Source organism: Bombyx mandarina, chromosome A1, assembly GCF_030267445.1.
Source record: "Bombyx mandarina strain Sakado chromosome A1, ASM3026744v2".
NCBI classification, from domain to species: domain Eukaryota; kingdom Metazoa; phylum Arthropoda; class Insecta; order Lepidoptera; family Bombycidae; genus Bombyx; species Bombyx mandarina.
Window position 1 is genome coordinate 19,768,637 of NC_143234.1, and position 17,011 is coordinate 19,785,647.

Genomic DNA, 17,011 nt, shown 5'->3' on the forward strand with positions numbered 1-17,011 from the left:
GCATTGCGGCGTCTATGGGAAAACGCTTTAACAATTGGTTCATTAGCCCGCCTCACCACCCACTATAGTAAGAAAACATTTCATAGCTCAGCGAAGGGGTATGGTAAGCAAAACTGTTGAAATAATGAACTAGCTTTTATGAAACTAATTGATAAGGGAAACTGGGTGTTAGAAAACCGACTAAAATTCCCTTTTTTCTAATCCACGGCATCTATCGGCTTTATGAAGAATTGTAACGCGCCTCCTAGCGGGCGAAGAAATAGAACTGACTCGACGTTTTCGCACCGCGCGCGCAACATTATAAAAAAGCTATTTAATTTAAAAAATATTGTTTTTCGCAAATTTTGCTATTCAACTTGTGCGTGTGTTCGTGTGTCTTAAACTCCAGCATCCAGAACAGTGCCCCGGCGACAGAAGACCACAAACAATATCAAGCAAGCATTTGTGAGTATGTACCTTCCCCCTTTTTAGTCGGTTTAGTTTTCTGGGAATTCAAATTTAATTCAACAAACCTTGTTTATACAACACTGGGTAATCTTATTGGCAATCGGTTAGGAGAAGACGCAAAAACACCTTACTTTCTAAAATTTTATTTATTTTTATTGCCCCTGTAGGCAGACGAGCATACGGCCCACCTGATGGTGAGTGGTTACCGTCGCCCATGGAATTTAACAATGCCAAGGGCAGAGCCAAGCCGCTGCCTACCGCTTAATACTCTCCACAAGCCTCTTTTAAAGAAGGACATGTCATAGCGCTCGGGAAACACCGTGGAGGGGAGCTCATTCCAAAGTCGGATGGTACGTGGCAAAAAATACCTCTGGAAACGCACTGTCGATGAACGCAGCGGTTCCAGATAATATGGATGAACTCTGTTCCGATGGCGGGAGATGCGATGACAAAAACGAGATGAGGGGATCATCTCAAGCAATTCCTCAGAGCACTCCCCATGGAACATACGGTGAATATCATACCTCAACGGTGGCCTTCCAGATAGCTTTGGGAGGGCAATGCCACTTTCCCTCGTCGTCAAACGTGAAATCCGCGAGGGATGTGTCGCTACAGGCGCTGCTGTCGTCGGCCTCTTCTTCCCAACACTCGTGCTTGAACGCTCTACATTCTGACTCACTGGAATCAAAACAAATGTTTTCGATTGTAGTGGTGGATCTACTGGCGGTAGGACCTCTTCTGAGTCCGCGCGGCTAGGTACCACTCGTCCACCCATCTAAGCAATAAAAAAAATTCGATCTAGTTTCTACTTGTTATCATTTCATTCATTCTAAATGTATGTTCGTATAGATTTTGGGGGTAACTTAAAGAAGATCTTGACCCAAGCTGGTGTCGTTGCATAACAGACTTACAGTCTATAGTAGAATTATTTTGTCGCTGCAGTTTGGGTCATAAAACATAGCCCGGCTAGGGCGGTGAGCATGTTGCGCGGGCGCAACGCCATTATCTATAAAAATAAATGAGTCATCGAAGGCAGGTACACGGCAGCGGGGTGGAATACGAAGGGTTTTTTTTTTTTTTTTTTTATTGTTTAGATGGGTGGACGAGCTCACAGCCCACCTGGTGTTAAGTGGTTACTGGAGCCCATAGACATCCACAAGGTAAATGCGCCACCCACCTTGAGATACAAGTTCTAAAGTTTCCCGTATAGTTACAACGGCTGCCCCACCCTTCAAACCGAAACGCATTACTGCTTCACGGCAGAAATAGGCAGGGTGGTGGTACCCACCCGCGCGGACTCACAAGAGGTCCTACCACCAGTAATTACGCCACCAGTAATTTACGGTGGTGACACGTTGTTATGTTATGAGTCATTTGTAGTTACTTGCAAGTTATAGTACATCATGTCGAAGAGCAATGTGTTTTTATGCATTCGTTCTCTGAATTTCTTTAGTGACACAATGGCTACTCCTTTGTTTTGTATCAAAACGGCAGTGTTGTTATCAACAATGTGTTAAAAATGTTCACTGAAATAAGAATAAATCCCGAAACGTTACAAAGTGTTAATATCTGCCGTTCTCGTTAACTTGCTGCGGCGATATGTGGTGTAAGTGTTCGATTAGTGATTTTTTCTTTCATTTTTATCATTAACCCACAAAATGACAAAACTAAATACACTATCGATAACGCTTATCGACAACAACAATGCGCTTCACTATGCCCGTCCATAAGGCTCGTGAGTGGAAGAGAGAGGGAAATACTCGCTTCACCGCTCTGATTTTTTATGACCCAAACTGCAGCGATAAAATAATTCTACTATAGCTGCTGTTGTTCGAAGCTTGATTAAAATAGACGTTTTATGGAAAAAGAATCAGGATTTGCCATCTCCTATTCTCTGATAGCTATGGCATATCTCATGGTAGGCTGATGCAGATTTTTTTTTATTGCTTAGATGGGTAGACGAGCTCACAGCCCACCTGGTGTTAAGTGTTTACTGGAGCCCATAGACATCCACAACGTAAATGCGCCACCCACCTTGAGACAATCGTGAACATTTGTTGAGTACGTATTTCATTAGAAAAATTGGTATCCGCCTGAGATTCGAACACCGGTGCATCGCTCAACACGAATGCACCGGACGTCTTATCCGTTAGGCCACGACGACTAAAATAATAATAAGATAATAAACCAGATAATAATTCTCCGCCAGAACTAATTTTAATCAAATAGATAAAAGTCTAACAGACATTGGCCAATAATAATTATAACCCATAAGACCAAAATGATTAATTCTATTGAAAAACCGGCCCGTCTCAAAATGACAACAACACATAGATTATCTAACCTCCTATCGCAAAACCTCTCCTCATGCGACGACCGCTGGTCGGTGCCGTATCCGCTGGAGCGGCTGCTGCGGTCAGAACAGCTGGAGGAAGCGTTCGAGGACCTGCTCAAACGCTTCGAGTCCCCCACTGATGCACTAGCACTATTGAAACAAACCACGAACGTTCAACAGTAGGTATTTCTACCGTGAAGCAGTAATGCGTTTCGGTTTGAAGGGTGGGGCAGCCGTTGTAACTATACTGAGAACTTAGAACTTATATCTCAAGGTGGGTGGCGCATTTACGTTGTAGATGTCTATGGGCTTCAGTAACCAATTAACACCAGGTGGGCTGTGAGCTCGTCCAACCAGCTAAGCAATAAAAAAAAATATATAAAAAAGAATAGGTTTATAGGTAACTAGCGGCCCGCTCCGGCTCCGCTCGGGTCTTTAAACAAAAATTTCAACGATATTTGACGTTGTTTTATTTGCTTTAAATAAAAGAGCACTTATTGCGTCATAAATATAATAGTTAGACATAATAATATGCTGTCGTGACACTTTTTTGTAAATAATAATGTGTTCTACAAAGGCGTAGTACATTATTTTATTCAATTATCAATAGTTTTCGCACGCGATGTAAAGAATATTTTAGGAAATTTTTTTACACCTTGGGTTACATTATTGGAGTTTTAGTAAGGATCCTTATTTTTTGTTCCAAAAAAGGTAGACTATAAGCCTATGCCACTCGGGAATAGTGTAGCATCCAAACAGAAAAAGATTTTTTCAAATCGGTTCAGTAGTTTCGGAGCCTATTCAATATAAACAAACAAACAAACAAACAAATCTTTGCTCTTTATAATATTAAGTATAGAAGTATAGATAGTATAGACAACACCTTTTTTATTCAGTTGGATAATCTCTTACTCGACATCGAATTTTATTTTAAGAAAGGAAAATATATCAGTACATTCTTACTGGTTTGTAATGGGACGGAAAGATAAAGATGAGGTAGTCTTAGGCATATTGTAGAATAGTCTTGTCTATACTAATATATAAATCTACAGTGGTTTTTACGGATGTTCAGTTATAACTACTGAATCGTGCATCCGATTGACTTGAAACTTGGTATCCATGTAGAAAATAGATGTACTTAATGGATAGGCTAATATTTATATGAGTGTTGGACTCCCTACACCAGTTGCAGGGGCGTTCATGATAAGAATCTTTGTGGGGGTGAGAAATAATAATGTTAATATTAAGTGCCAAACGAAGCGGACGGTTACAGCTAGTCGATGATAATAATAGTCATAACAGCCTTTGCAACAGATTTTGCAGTAGATAGAACGTACACGTAGGTGAAATAAATACATACAAACAAATCGAATGTTGAAATATGTAAAGAAGAAATAGAATATGAACCAAAAACAGTGTCGACACATGAAATATCATTGGGCGGACAGTTCAAACTTTGAAGAAACGCCTCATTTATCTAGAATGAAATGAAACGACAGATTGAACTACATTTAAGTTCACTTCAAACTTTTTCAAATGATTTGGGTCCATTAAAAACTCAATCATAGAGCGCATTCAGAATTTGTTCACTATTAAATCGAGTAACTCCTTTCATCTATTTTGAATTTTATGCACTTATATAATGTAGCATAACAAAATTGTATAAAAAGAACTAGAATTTATTTGGTACACTTCACGAACGGACGGTTATTCCTATTGTTTTAGTCATTAACATTGCCAATGCTGAATAGTGGATAACCGTCCAGAGTTCTAGCATTATCCCAGTGGTTTTTTTTTATAAACGTTATCCCACCTTTCAAGTCCGAAGATCTGACTGCCACGTAACAGAAATAGGCAGCGAGGACCTATAATGCCAACTAAACTATAACCCATTATCTAAGTTTACTGATGGTAGGACCTCTTGTGAGTCCACACGGGTAGATACCACCACCCCGCCTATTTCAGCCGTGAAGCAGTAATGCCTTTCGGTTTGAAAGGTGGGACAGCCGTTGTAACTATACTGAGACCTTAGAACTCATATCTCAAGGTGGGTGGCGGCATTTACGTTGTAGATGTCTATAGGCTCCGGTAACCACTTAACACCAGGTGGGCGGTGGGCTCATCCACCCACTTTAGTAATAAATAAAAAAGTCAAATTACCTATTCTTCCTATTCGCATCATCAGGTATTTGAAAGACGATTTTGCCGTCACCAGTTGTCTCATATTTGGCAGTCTGTCTTGAGTGTTCCCCTGGACACACCGGAACTCCCTCAATTATATCCGGCACTTCACTCTTCTCATACTTCGGGCACATACGAAGTCTTCCCTGGATCTTCCTTGCCTGTTTCGTGGTCGGATCTATTAAAAAAAGAACACGATTAAAATTTATTTCTTTTCCATTCGAATATATATGCACCGCGAACCTTATGCATTATTCACAATGAATGGTCTCTAATAAATTATTCGAGCAACAGACAAAATCAATTTACACATTGAACAAAAGCAATAAATCCCTGTTTACTTATAACCAATCGTCGTCGCTGTCAACGCGTCTCGTCTTGACATTGAATTGTTTCAAGTTCGCGAAAGCCAACAAAATATTTGTTATGCAATACGAAAGTTCATCCATAAACAACAGTCAGAAGAGCTTACCAAAGTCTAAATAAGTGTCGGTGTCCGTGAAGGTCATGTTGATGCCGCTATCTTGGGAACTGACCGACGGGTTTTGGCACCAAGTTTTTTTGATACAGCAGTGACGGCAGGTCGCGTCGTTGCAAACCTCATCATCAGACAACTTATTCGAGCTTAATGATTTTGGGAGATTTGGCGAGTTTTGCGTCGTGACCACTTGGATTATGGTGTCGGGAGTAGAGGTTTCGCTGGAATTAAACGAAATGCTATTCGGTCCTGAAGCCTCGTGCGAAGGAGTGCACTGAGCCGATTTAGGCGACTGAGGTGATCGCTTGCAGAACCTGTCTTCCTCGTCGTACTGCGACGGCAGAACTGGACTGGTGGGACATTTCCTTAGGAACTGAGTAGATTTCTTTAAATCGAGACCTAATTCTGGACCTGAACCTACCCTTCTACGACCAGTCTGAGGTGGAGAGCCTCTTCTTGCACAGTTACCTGAATAATCAGGGGATATCATTCCGTCGACTTGATTGACCATCTCTCTTATCTCGTGTTTGACTTCTGAAGCCATTTCCTTTGACATCTCCATTAAATACTCAGTTACATCTATGACTGATACAGAGTCCTTTTCGTTCTGACTAGATATTGAAGTTATGCTGGCATTAGACTGTTCTACTGCATCGGAGTTTTCGAGAATATCGTCGACCTTTGAGATTACTTCACGTATTTCCGACTTGATTTCCGTTGCAATTTCTCGGGTCATCTCTTTGACATACGCTTGGAGATCCTCCGACGTGTGTGACGTCAGAGAAGTGGTGGGTGAGCTGCGACCGACTTGACTACAGTCCGATATGGACGTGCTACTTTGCGTGCTGTACGGATATGACTTTCCGGGTGAGATCAGCGGATCGTCCAACGAAAATAGGTCCGTTTGACTGCCGCAGTTACAGAAGTTACTAGTCTTTTCAATAACGTTATTAGGACTCGCTTCTTTCAATCCTAAATTCATTTTTGTTTGCGCACTTAACGGAACCGGAGGGCTATCAGAGCCCAAGCTGTAGCATCGGGATCGCACCAGCAGGGGCTGTCTTGAAGGACCTAGGCGCAACGGCGAAACGGATTCACCAACTGTGAACTGAACGGGCCGTGAAACTGTGTCCTCCTCTTTCTGTGCCTCCCGGAGGCTGGTTTCTCTTGAATAAAACTTGGTCTTCTGTTTCAGTCTAAATACATGGCAGTCATCAATGGCAGACAAACTGAAATGCCTTGCTGACGATCCTAATATCGGCGAGGAAGTTATTGAAGATCTCGAAACGTGAAGGCTTTTTCTTGCTCCCGTGTACCCGGAAGGATCAAATGGCACTATGTGTTTTACGTTCGACGAGCGCCCGAGTAACAGATCGTGAGCCTCTTTCGGCAACATAAACCAACGTAGGTAATCTATGCGAGGATTGAATGTCATCTCCGGATCGGCTGACGAAAATTTCATTGCCAGTTTTCTAGCTTTGTTGAACAAATTCCGAGCAGTTTGTAAGCACTCGGTATACGTTTGCGGGAATATTCCAGGACCTTAAAAAAAACGCAAAACCTTTTTATTATTATCATTAGATTTTTTAATAATCTCCCAGTTAACGGTTTCGGATGTGATATTTTGTACGGATTTTTTTTTAAAAACTCACCTGATATCCGTCTTTCGTTGACCGAAATTTTACCGGTGTTGAAGTTCATTGAATACAAAGATTTCTTGTCTCTTAGAACTGAACACGTGTGGTGTTTCCATTGTCCGGTCTGTGGGTTCACCACGTATTGCGGCAGAATCTTCCAACCTTCAGTGGCGACCATCTTCAGTGCTTCAAGAACAAATGCCAATTCGGTTTCCGACATGAAGTACGGTAGCGAAACCCTGCAGAATCCAGGCCTCAAGTGCTCGTTGTGTATAGGAACCTCTGGAGACGTCACATTACTGAGTTTGCGGACACGAGCAATCTCCTTTTGTCTGCAGTCAGAAAATTAAAAATCTCAAACCAATTCTTCGCAAGCCTACAAAGACCAGCGTAAATATAACCGTAGTTTGAACATTAACATTCCTTGTTTCTATAGCATAATATATTATAGTCTTGTCTTTTAGTTTTGACCCATTGATATTTTAAAAACTAAGCTACTCTACAGTATTAAAGATAATAAACTGAAATAAAATGACAACTGTTTATCCACTGTCTTGTTTTGAATGTAGCTTACGCAAACAAAATTTACGAAACTCCGTGATTTATTAACACTTATTATTTAAACGAATGTGTTTGGCCTTGTAATTCAATTCACGGTTAACAGAAAAAAAAAAAACAGTATTTTAAACTTCTAGAACATTCTATGGTGATTGTTTTTCTTTTAGCTAAAATTGCCATCATAGCGTAGCCTTCACTTGAATTTTATCAACTACTAGCCGTACTCGCCTGCTTTGCTGCGCATTTAAAATTAACATTATTATTTATTGTCATTATTATTAAGGAGTCCAACACTGGTATAAATATTAGCCTATCCATTAAGTACATGTATTTTCTACATGGATACCAAGTTTCAAGTCAATCGGATGCATGGTTCAGTAGTTATAACATCCGTACCACCACCCACTGTAGATTTATATATTAGTATAGATTACAGGATCGTGTAAGTTATCATTCACATTAGGTGCCTTTAGATTTCTGAAATTTATTAGTTCAGCTGGACGGTGAATACATCTGCCTTCATTATCAGATGATACTTACGCTTCGACATCAAGCAGCTTCTCATACTCCTTGAGCAATTGGTCATCTATACCCAGGACATCGGAGCCGTAGTTCAAGTTACTGTTGAGGCCGCCTCTGGCCTGGATGCCGAAAACGTCGTTCAGGACCGCGCAAACAAAGTTGTGGTGCAGGAAAGTCCCCCGGGGATGCTTCACCATGATAGAAAAAATCGGAAGCCTTCTGACAGTTGGCGAGACGTTTCCTAGAAGAATTAGCTCTGGGATGTTCTTTATGTGTGACAGGACTTGTCTGTAATAAAGAAAAATATATATTACAATCAAATGTGAACACTAGGATCTAAATTAACTATATTATATTTTACCCATAAACTTTCGTCATTGTAAACTGTGAGACCAATGGTCATAATGGCCGACGAGAAACTATCTATGCGAGGTATCCTGTAATTAGAACTAGCGCGATCATGTTTTATTGTGTTAGCCGACAGAAGCCTAATTAAGTAAAGGGAAGAATTTGATTCGAGCTTTCCAGCAGAGGGTAAAAGGAAAAAGAGAAAAAGAAGAAGACAGAAGCCGTTGCAAGTCAAACTAATGTCCCATCTTATTCTGACTCTATGGTTAGTCCAGCTACTGGCTGTAAAGAGTTAATAACAAAACTGCTTCTACGAAGGTTTGTGTTTAGAAGACGCGATCTTAAATAAATTAATAATACAAAAATCGAATCTAAAAATAAGTCGAATACAAAACCCGTGGAATATTCATTCTTAGAACCAATAAACTGTGATGTTAATAGCATTAGGCTGTTCTTATTGATTCCAATCGTACGGCACAACCAGTAACGAGATCCCAGCTCAAATACGAAACCGTACTATCTGGAGGCCATTTTACATTTGTGTTGCGTTGTGGCATATTCGGTAGACCTTGATCGTGCAATTTATGTGCTAATTCTATGAGCTATGTATATCCATACCCGTTATTTGCGACATAAACAGCGACCACTTTGAATAATCATAATAATATACTATTGTGTTTTGCTGTGAAATTTAAAGAAAGAATTTTGTCATGATTCCTAATCGATTTTTTGTATTTAATTGAAGCGAAGTAGGCTGGAGGAGGCCTATACCCGAATGGGGTTCTAATAACACAAGTTTAAATTTAATTTTGTAATTCTTATTTGATAAGGTGTTTTCTTTTTTTTTTCTTTTTTTGTTTTTGGAAATAAAATGGGCTTATTATTATTATTAATTGAAGCGATCAACAGGACTTGAAAGTAGCATTACGTATAACTGCTCCAAGGTAGATACAGGCAGAGCAGTACCAAGTCCGACAAGTTCATAATACCACAATTAAAGATAGACAAACCAGTTTTATAGAACAGAAAACTAGGTAGTGTTAAGTCCCTGCTAACACACGGATGTCGCACACACGTTTCCTGTATGTCAGACGTAAAAACGTGACCTGAATGATTTCTCTGCACTAAGGTTAATATAGAACGAGATCGAACCTTGAACTTTGTGTGGACTTGCGCAGCCTAATGGAAGGATTCTCTCGCTGATAATACGGAAGTGACTAATGAATAATTAAATTACGTTAAAAAAAGATGTGTGGTGGATAGGAACGAAATACCTTATTATAAAAATATTAATTTTAAGTTCTATTCGAGGTATAAAGAAAATAATTATTCGGATATACTTTTTTTATTATGATTTTTTTATTGATAAAAATAAATAAAAAACTAATATACTTTACAAAGTTATCATCTTTATTTTATTCACAATAAAAAAATATATAATAATATAGAACGAAACAGCTATTTATGTGAATAATAATAATAACCGTCATCACGTAGACTATACATTAGACACTGTATAGCCATCATACTAAGACTATACATAAATAATTGAAATCTTACGTTACGGACGTTTTTTCCCCGGTTAGGGTACCCCCTCACATCGGCCTGTAAGGAACTTCGTTCCAAAAATACTGCGCTTCCCTAATACCGTTTGTGGCACCTGAGAGACGGCATTAGAAGATAAAATTTGTTTGACCTTGACCTCGTTCTATATGACCTAATATAGAACAAGAGTTGTTGACAGACCTCAGAAATAAGTGGCTATTGATATTATTGTGCTTCATCGGTTTTCAAATACTTTTAACAGTTCGTATGATCTCAGACGACTGATATATTAACTGAATACATTCGCGTGAACTTCATGGGATATCAGAAATATACAGGGAGCATGTGGTATCCATATTCTAATAACTTTAAATTAGCGGATTCATGTTATATGATAAGAATTTAGTTACACTCAAGAGGCCAAGACACTTGCTATAGTCAATTATTTTGGACTGCCCGTATTAGAGACATTGAGACATTGTTACCATTTATTATTTCCGTCCCATTTTTCTTGTGTTCAAGTTGCGCCATCTTTATTTCCTATTCAGATATTTCACGGGAATTTCAAAAACCTAATGATATCCCGTGATCAAACTAAAAGATCTGATCTATGTACGAAATGAAGACTTAATGTTTTCCGTCTACAATCTCGATCTCTTTCTTGAACGTAATTTATAAATGTAGGCCATAGCCTTTCCATATTAAGTTACCACTAAGTACGGAATCCACAATTTAAAGTCCAAACTATAAAAATATTGGATGTTTGCCAAACATTGGATCCGTGAGAGCACCACTCGAAATGTAAGCCGATACCGAAATTATTAGAGGCAAAAACAATGTTCATCTCGCGTTGCAGATAACAAAAATTCACTATACATTCTCATAGCTCTAGAACGGTAATTGTAAAAACGTGTTTTTTTTCCGTTGTTTTATTTCGCGTTTCAAACAAAGCGGTAATGTTTACGAGCCCCAAAATAGATTGGATAGCGCTACTTTAGTTTGCGAGCATAACAATCTGCGGGATAATGTTTTTTAGCAATCGAAATCTTTGGTTAATGTTGATCTTGTTCGATATTTTGTTTACACGAGCCGGCTATACCCTGGCCCAAGTCCCATAGGTCAATTTGAGACGTGAAGGAAAGATTTAATTGCATTAAGCAACAAATAACCTACCATTGAGGACCGAGTGAGGACCGATATTGATAAATACGAACTGAGAGATAAAGTTGTGGTGTTTGAACCAGAGTTGTCGTTGTTTTGTTTCCATACCTATTCGCTGGTAGTCTAAGAGGCTATACCAGTTACGTATGGACCGTTAGGTGAGCTCACGGGTGCAACCTGAGAGAATTTGCTAACACTAGCCCTAGCAAGTACTCTTGCTACTGTGTTTCTGTACTTCACGGAAACCACCGAATCGGAATCGCGATCCACTGAGAAGATCCGGCAAGAGACTTAGTGGAGTATGTCTATGAGTTAGTTCCATGAGGACGGTGACCGACGCTTGCATAAATAGTTTACTATTAATATCACATTTTACATAATAAAATTAACATCAAAACCATTAGATTCATTCCGTTGCTTAATCGAGCGACTTCCCTTTGAATAACAAGAAAAATAAGTCATAAAAAAACGGTGATTCAGATAAGACCACCGCTGTTTTCGTCAACTTGGCACACAGACACTATGTCAAGTGATACACATTGTTTTACAGCCGTGAACTAGTTCATGAAATATCTGAGCTAAACCCATATCTTCTAGGAATCGTGTCATTTAACTGATTTATAAGCCGCTGCGTAATATCCCAAGTGTTATGAATCTTTTAGGATGCTATAAATCGTTGAGAAAAATTATGCAAGATTTTATTATTAGGGCCTTAAAGCGGACTTAGGAGATAAAAGCGTTTAAAAGAAATTATTTTTGTGTAGAGTCATGAAGTTTATTGTATACTAAACAGGTGGTTGCCGGTTGCCCCGCAATTTGAGGTCGAAATTTGATTATATAATGGCTGTTCCGCCCTCCAGACCAAAATGAATGCTTCATGTCAGAAATTAGCGTTTGGTGCACACTTACGCAAAATACACAAAAAATATCGGAAAATATTGGACGATTCATCCCAGTGCCATAGATAAGTCTCGCGATACGCCCTTAGTTGTAAAGCTTTTCAACTTTTTGTCAAACACCACTATGATTTCGGAAGTAGTCTTTAATTAATTAATTAATTTTAATCTGTCCATATGGTGTGCGTTCTAACATGGTTTAGCCGGTTCATTTGTAACATATTGCAGTAGTTAGTTTTTGGAACGAAGTTCCTTATGGGATGATGCGGAGGGGTACCCTAACCGGGAAAAAACGTCCGTAACGTAAGATTTTTATTTTTCATAATTTCATCGATGTTCAAAAGGTGGCGGGCCCGTGGTGTCCGAAGTTTCTTAGAGCATCGCATGTATGGTTAAAAATATATTGTTACCCAAATTACCACGCACTCACCAAATTGCACATCCCGAAATCGAATTCTTTTCTTTTAAACATTTGTTTTATTGAGTCGAATGTTTTTTTAAAAACACAAAAGCGTCTACGAAAGCCATTCTCCAGTCTCGAGTCAAAGCCCGAATGAGGTGGCTGAACTTTTCCGTGATTGAAATTGACTAAATTAACTTCATTGACTAAAATAGAAAACATATGACTCAGTTTGATTTCATTTTGGTCATATTAACTCTCAATATGGCGCCTAAAAGTATTGTAAACTTCAAATGTCATTTTTATTTAACTTTTTGCTTGTCTTAGCGGTACTTGCCCTTATAACAACAACACTATTCTCTAGTTTCCCCGCACCCAAGCCATATAATATTAATTGGTATCGACAAACGTAATACAGTATCGTATATTATGTAGGTTTATTTGCCAGGCAATTTGTTGGAATCGTTTCGTGATGCCGGGCGCCCCTAGCAACCGCTCTATTTTTCTAGTTCAGATAATTTGTTATTACACGGTTAACTAAAAACAGTACCACAACTTTAATTATTGTAAAAGAGTATATTTCATAGAACCATTTAAACTTTCTCAGTTAATAGACATAATATATTATAAATAATATGGGGAAAGGATATATATGTATATTCTTTTCGTGAAATTTTACACAAATAATGAATGGATATGATTATAAAGTATCTTTTGAAGGTTTATATTATGTCTACGATAACTCGGCTTACTTATCATACTTCTGACTGACAATAACTTCTAGATCATTTTATGTCGCAGGCGTTATTTTAAAGATTCGCTATAACTATAACATCACTGACAAATCAGTTTGTTAAAAGAATATTAATGAAGAAAAAAAATCTGTATTAAAACAAGACTTACAATGACCCTGACAAATTAGTTTGTTAAAATAATATTAATGAAAAAAAAACTGTATCAGAACAAAGACTTCCGATGGCAAGTTCGCATCGCTTAATTTCACTAAAGTTGCTTTATTAGTTATAATGTTTTAATAATGATATAATGATAACAACATTTTTTTTGTTCGAATGATTAAACTCTGATAAATGTCAGCATACTGTTCTTCAGTACATCTTGCAGGCGTGGCGGCCCGCAGTGCTGTGAGTACTGTGACCCATATTATGTTATTTAGAGGGCACACGCAATGCACTGACCCGGATCCGAGTCTCCGCCGAGTCTATTCTCGATCTTTTTTTTTAAATTATAGTTCTAAAACGACGTTTCTCAATTCTAAGGCTCAGCCCTAAAGAATTTCCATTTAGTAATAATTCGGATGTTAAATATTTTAACTCGTACAGAAAATCAAAGCCTCTGTCTTTATATTTATTAATTATAAAAACTATTTGTCTTTTAGTGTTTTTTTTTTAAGTTCTTAGATAAACTGTTATATAGCTTCGATTATAATATTTGGACGGTACATGAAAATTAACAAACTTGATCGTCTATTACCGCACCCGTCAATATCAGTATAACTTGCGATGTATTTAACTGGTGGTAGGAAGCCTTGTAAGTCCGCACGGGTAAGTACCACCACCCTACCTATTTCTGCCGTGAAGCAGTAATGCGTTTCGGCTCGAAGGGCGGGGCAGACGATGTACTATTAAAAGTGAGACCTTACAACTCATGTCTCAAGAGCGGTGGAGGCATTTATGTTGCAGATGTCTATGGGCTCCGGTAACTACTTAACAACAGGTGGGCCGTGAGCTCGTCCACCAAAAGCCATTAAAAAAATGAATCGGCATTATAACAAAAATAAATAGACGTATTACATATTCGGTTCGGCTATCCAAAGGCATTCTTTTGTAATCGAGCATGATTGCCGAGAGGTATAAACAATACCCAGGTAAATGCATCGCTATGATATCCTATCGCAAAGTGCGCAAGCATGAATAAAATATACGTATTAAAGCTTATGGCAACTAGGCAGCAAGTAACATTCATTGCGAACAAAAAAATACAGATTGCCGTCTTTAAAATTAATAGACGGATCGGCGTGTATCAAGCGTTACGTAATTACTACAACGCTCCTTAAATAATATTTTGAATTCGTTCATAACATCAGAGAGCTAACATGAAAATATTCGTTGGACTACACGACCCGATGTTGTAGTCTAAATCTATCTATATATCGACGCTTGAAATGCAAACGTGACTAAGCGACAATAACTGCTTTGTACATAAATGATAGCCAATTACCATATTCAATGCGCCAAAAAAGTATACAGTCAAACCTGGATAAGCGAGAGTTCAAGGGAGCACAATCTCATTCTCGCTTATAGAGGTTTCTCACTAACCCGAGTTTCTCGCTAATGCTCCCTCTGAATTTCATTTCGCGATTTTCCGGATTCAAACGCATTCACTATTTTAAGTTTATCACTTAATGACAGTACTTTAATTTTCCGTTTTGACATGATGCAGAACAGAACTTTCCTTCGCAATTGATTAACGATAAACTGAGTAAGGCCGACAAACAGGACGGTACACAGGCACACGTGTCCAGTCGAAAAGAATGCGATAAAATAACAATGTTATTTAGTTCCACGAAATAGAATAGGTTCAATATTGACGAGAAAAAAATACAAAAACAATGGTAGGAAGTTCCACGAAAGTTAAGAATGAGTCATAAAATAGCAGATGTTAAATTGGTAATTTTTTTTATCCTTTGTTCTTCCTAAATAATATAAATAAATAAAGCTCGACTCTCGCTTATAGAGGTATAGATAAGTAGCAGTCTCACTTACGGAGGTCCATGAGGGAAAAATGACTCTCTCTAACACAGGTTTCTGTTTCTCGCTAATAGAGGTTTTGGGAGCTTAAAATGACGGGTCCTGGCTATTACTCTCACTTATAGAGTTTTCTCACTTATCCAGTTCTCGCTTATCCAGGTTTGACTGTATTTCTAGGTCTATTAAAATCATTTCAATCCTACAGCTACTAGCTAGATTCTACTACGGCTAGATTCGTTAAAATAAATTTTGTTTTCAGGTATTTCAACTTTAAATTAGTCTACTGTAAAGTTCACGCATTGTCGCTTAGTCACTTTTGCCTTTCAAGCGTCGATATATAAAAATGAATTGCTGTTCGTTAGTCTCGCTATAACTTGAGAACGGCTGGACCGATTTGGCTAATTTTGGTCTTAAATTATTTGTGGAAGTCCAGAGAAGGTTTAAAAGGTAGATATATATTAAAATGCTCGTAATTAAATAAAAATAACAATTTTGTTTTTCCTTTGATGTGCCCCCCGTCGGACGGATTCCTTTTGTTTGTGTTAAGTTTATTTTATACAAAAGCTTAGGTCTTTTATTTATCGATTGAGGCAGTACGAAGTCTGCCGGGTCAGCTAGTACGCAATAAATATAGACAGATTTTCGTATAATTGTACCTTGACTTGACAGTTCATTTACTTCACTCCGGTGAGGAATTTTTTCGAGGGACGTTTGAGTGGAGGTTTATTTTTACGATCAATCATACCAAAACGCGCGTTGGAGGTTGAGTCGAGTCGAGTTAAACTCGTGTGAACGACTACGATACGAGGATAAGTTTTTAAAGCTATCTAAAACTTCAGAAAATTTAACAAAATTAGTATGCGGTCGTGACGTCGTCGACTTAGAGGTAGGCCCAAGACAATGTGGAAAGATGTTGTGCTGAAGAACCACAAGAAATTCAATGATGGCGAAATGGACGAGGTGAATAAGGAAAGCTGACCCCACCACCATATAAGATTAATAGCTAAGAAGAGAGTGTGTGCTATTCCAGCGCTAGTATACATCATAAACACTATCATTTAAAAAGTTCATACCTAACTAAGGAGTTTATATGTCACATGCGTCGATTCGGATCGTTCAATATTTTTTTGTTTTTTTTTTTTATCATCGTGTTTCTAACGATTTGATTATTAATATACTGTGTACCAGCCTAGAATGAGCGTGGGTTTCGTGACGTAAACAATTTCATTCCGACAACGCATGATCGCGGCGTCTTCCGCACACACAAGTCAATTTATTACCAAACTGCAAACCGAAAGACCAATGTTGACGCAGTTTATTTGCCGAGCGGTTCAATGTTTGAAAAATCGATTTGGATTAGCGCCACGGTGATTTTCCGTTGTCCGTTGTTCGTAATTGATTAATTTGTAACCCGTGTTTATTAAAAACATTTCTGCGAATGAAAACCGTAAACTAATTAATATCGGCTAACGTGATTTTTAATCTTAATTAGATGTGTTAGAAAGAGATGGCTTTCTATAATTATTTGTGATGTGATAACGGAATCTAAATAGAATTTTAATTAAATTATGTACGAAGTGTAACGCATGACTACAGTACTAAATCATTGCGTTACTTCACGAATCACAAAGTGAAAAAAGTGTTATTTTGAATACACAAATAAATTAGTTTTTTTCCCTAATTTACTCCCGATATCAATTCGCCTCATACAATCGAGAAGATGACAGTGAAACTA

General features: G+C 38.3%; 1 protein-coding gene across 3 annotated transcripts in view; it reads right to left on the reverse strand.

Annotated features, from left to right (window-relative positions):
- The window catches only part of LOC114242722 (uncharacterized), a 101,120-nt gene that overhangs the window by 6,126 nt on the left and 77,983 nt on the right, over positions 1–17,011 (reverse strand). For 2 of the 3 annotated variants that reach the window (XM_089739312.1, XM_089739314.1), the window contains 6 exons: positions 8,177–8,446; positions 7,094–7,410; positions 5,436–6,983; positions 4,943–5,141; positions 2,792–2,932; positions 972–1,125 (listed from right to left, as the gene is read on the reverse strand). In XM_089739312.1, coding sequence (XP_089595438.1) covers positions 972–1,125; positions 2,792–2,932; positions 4,943–5,141; positions 5,436–6,983; positions 7,094–7,410; positions 8,177–8,446 — 2,629 coding nt within the window. The remainder of the gene's footprint in view (positions 1–971; positions 1,126–2,791; positions 2,933–4,942; positions 5,142–5,435; positions 6,984–7,093; positions 7,411–8,176; positions 8,447–17,011) is intronic. The other variant, XM_089739313.1, reaches the window with a different exon arrangement.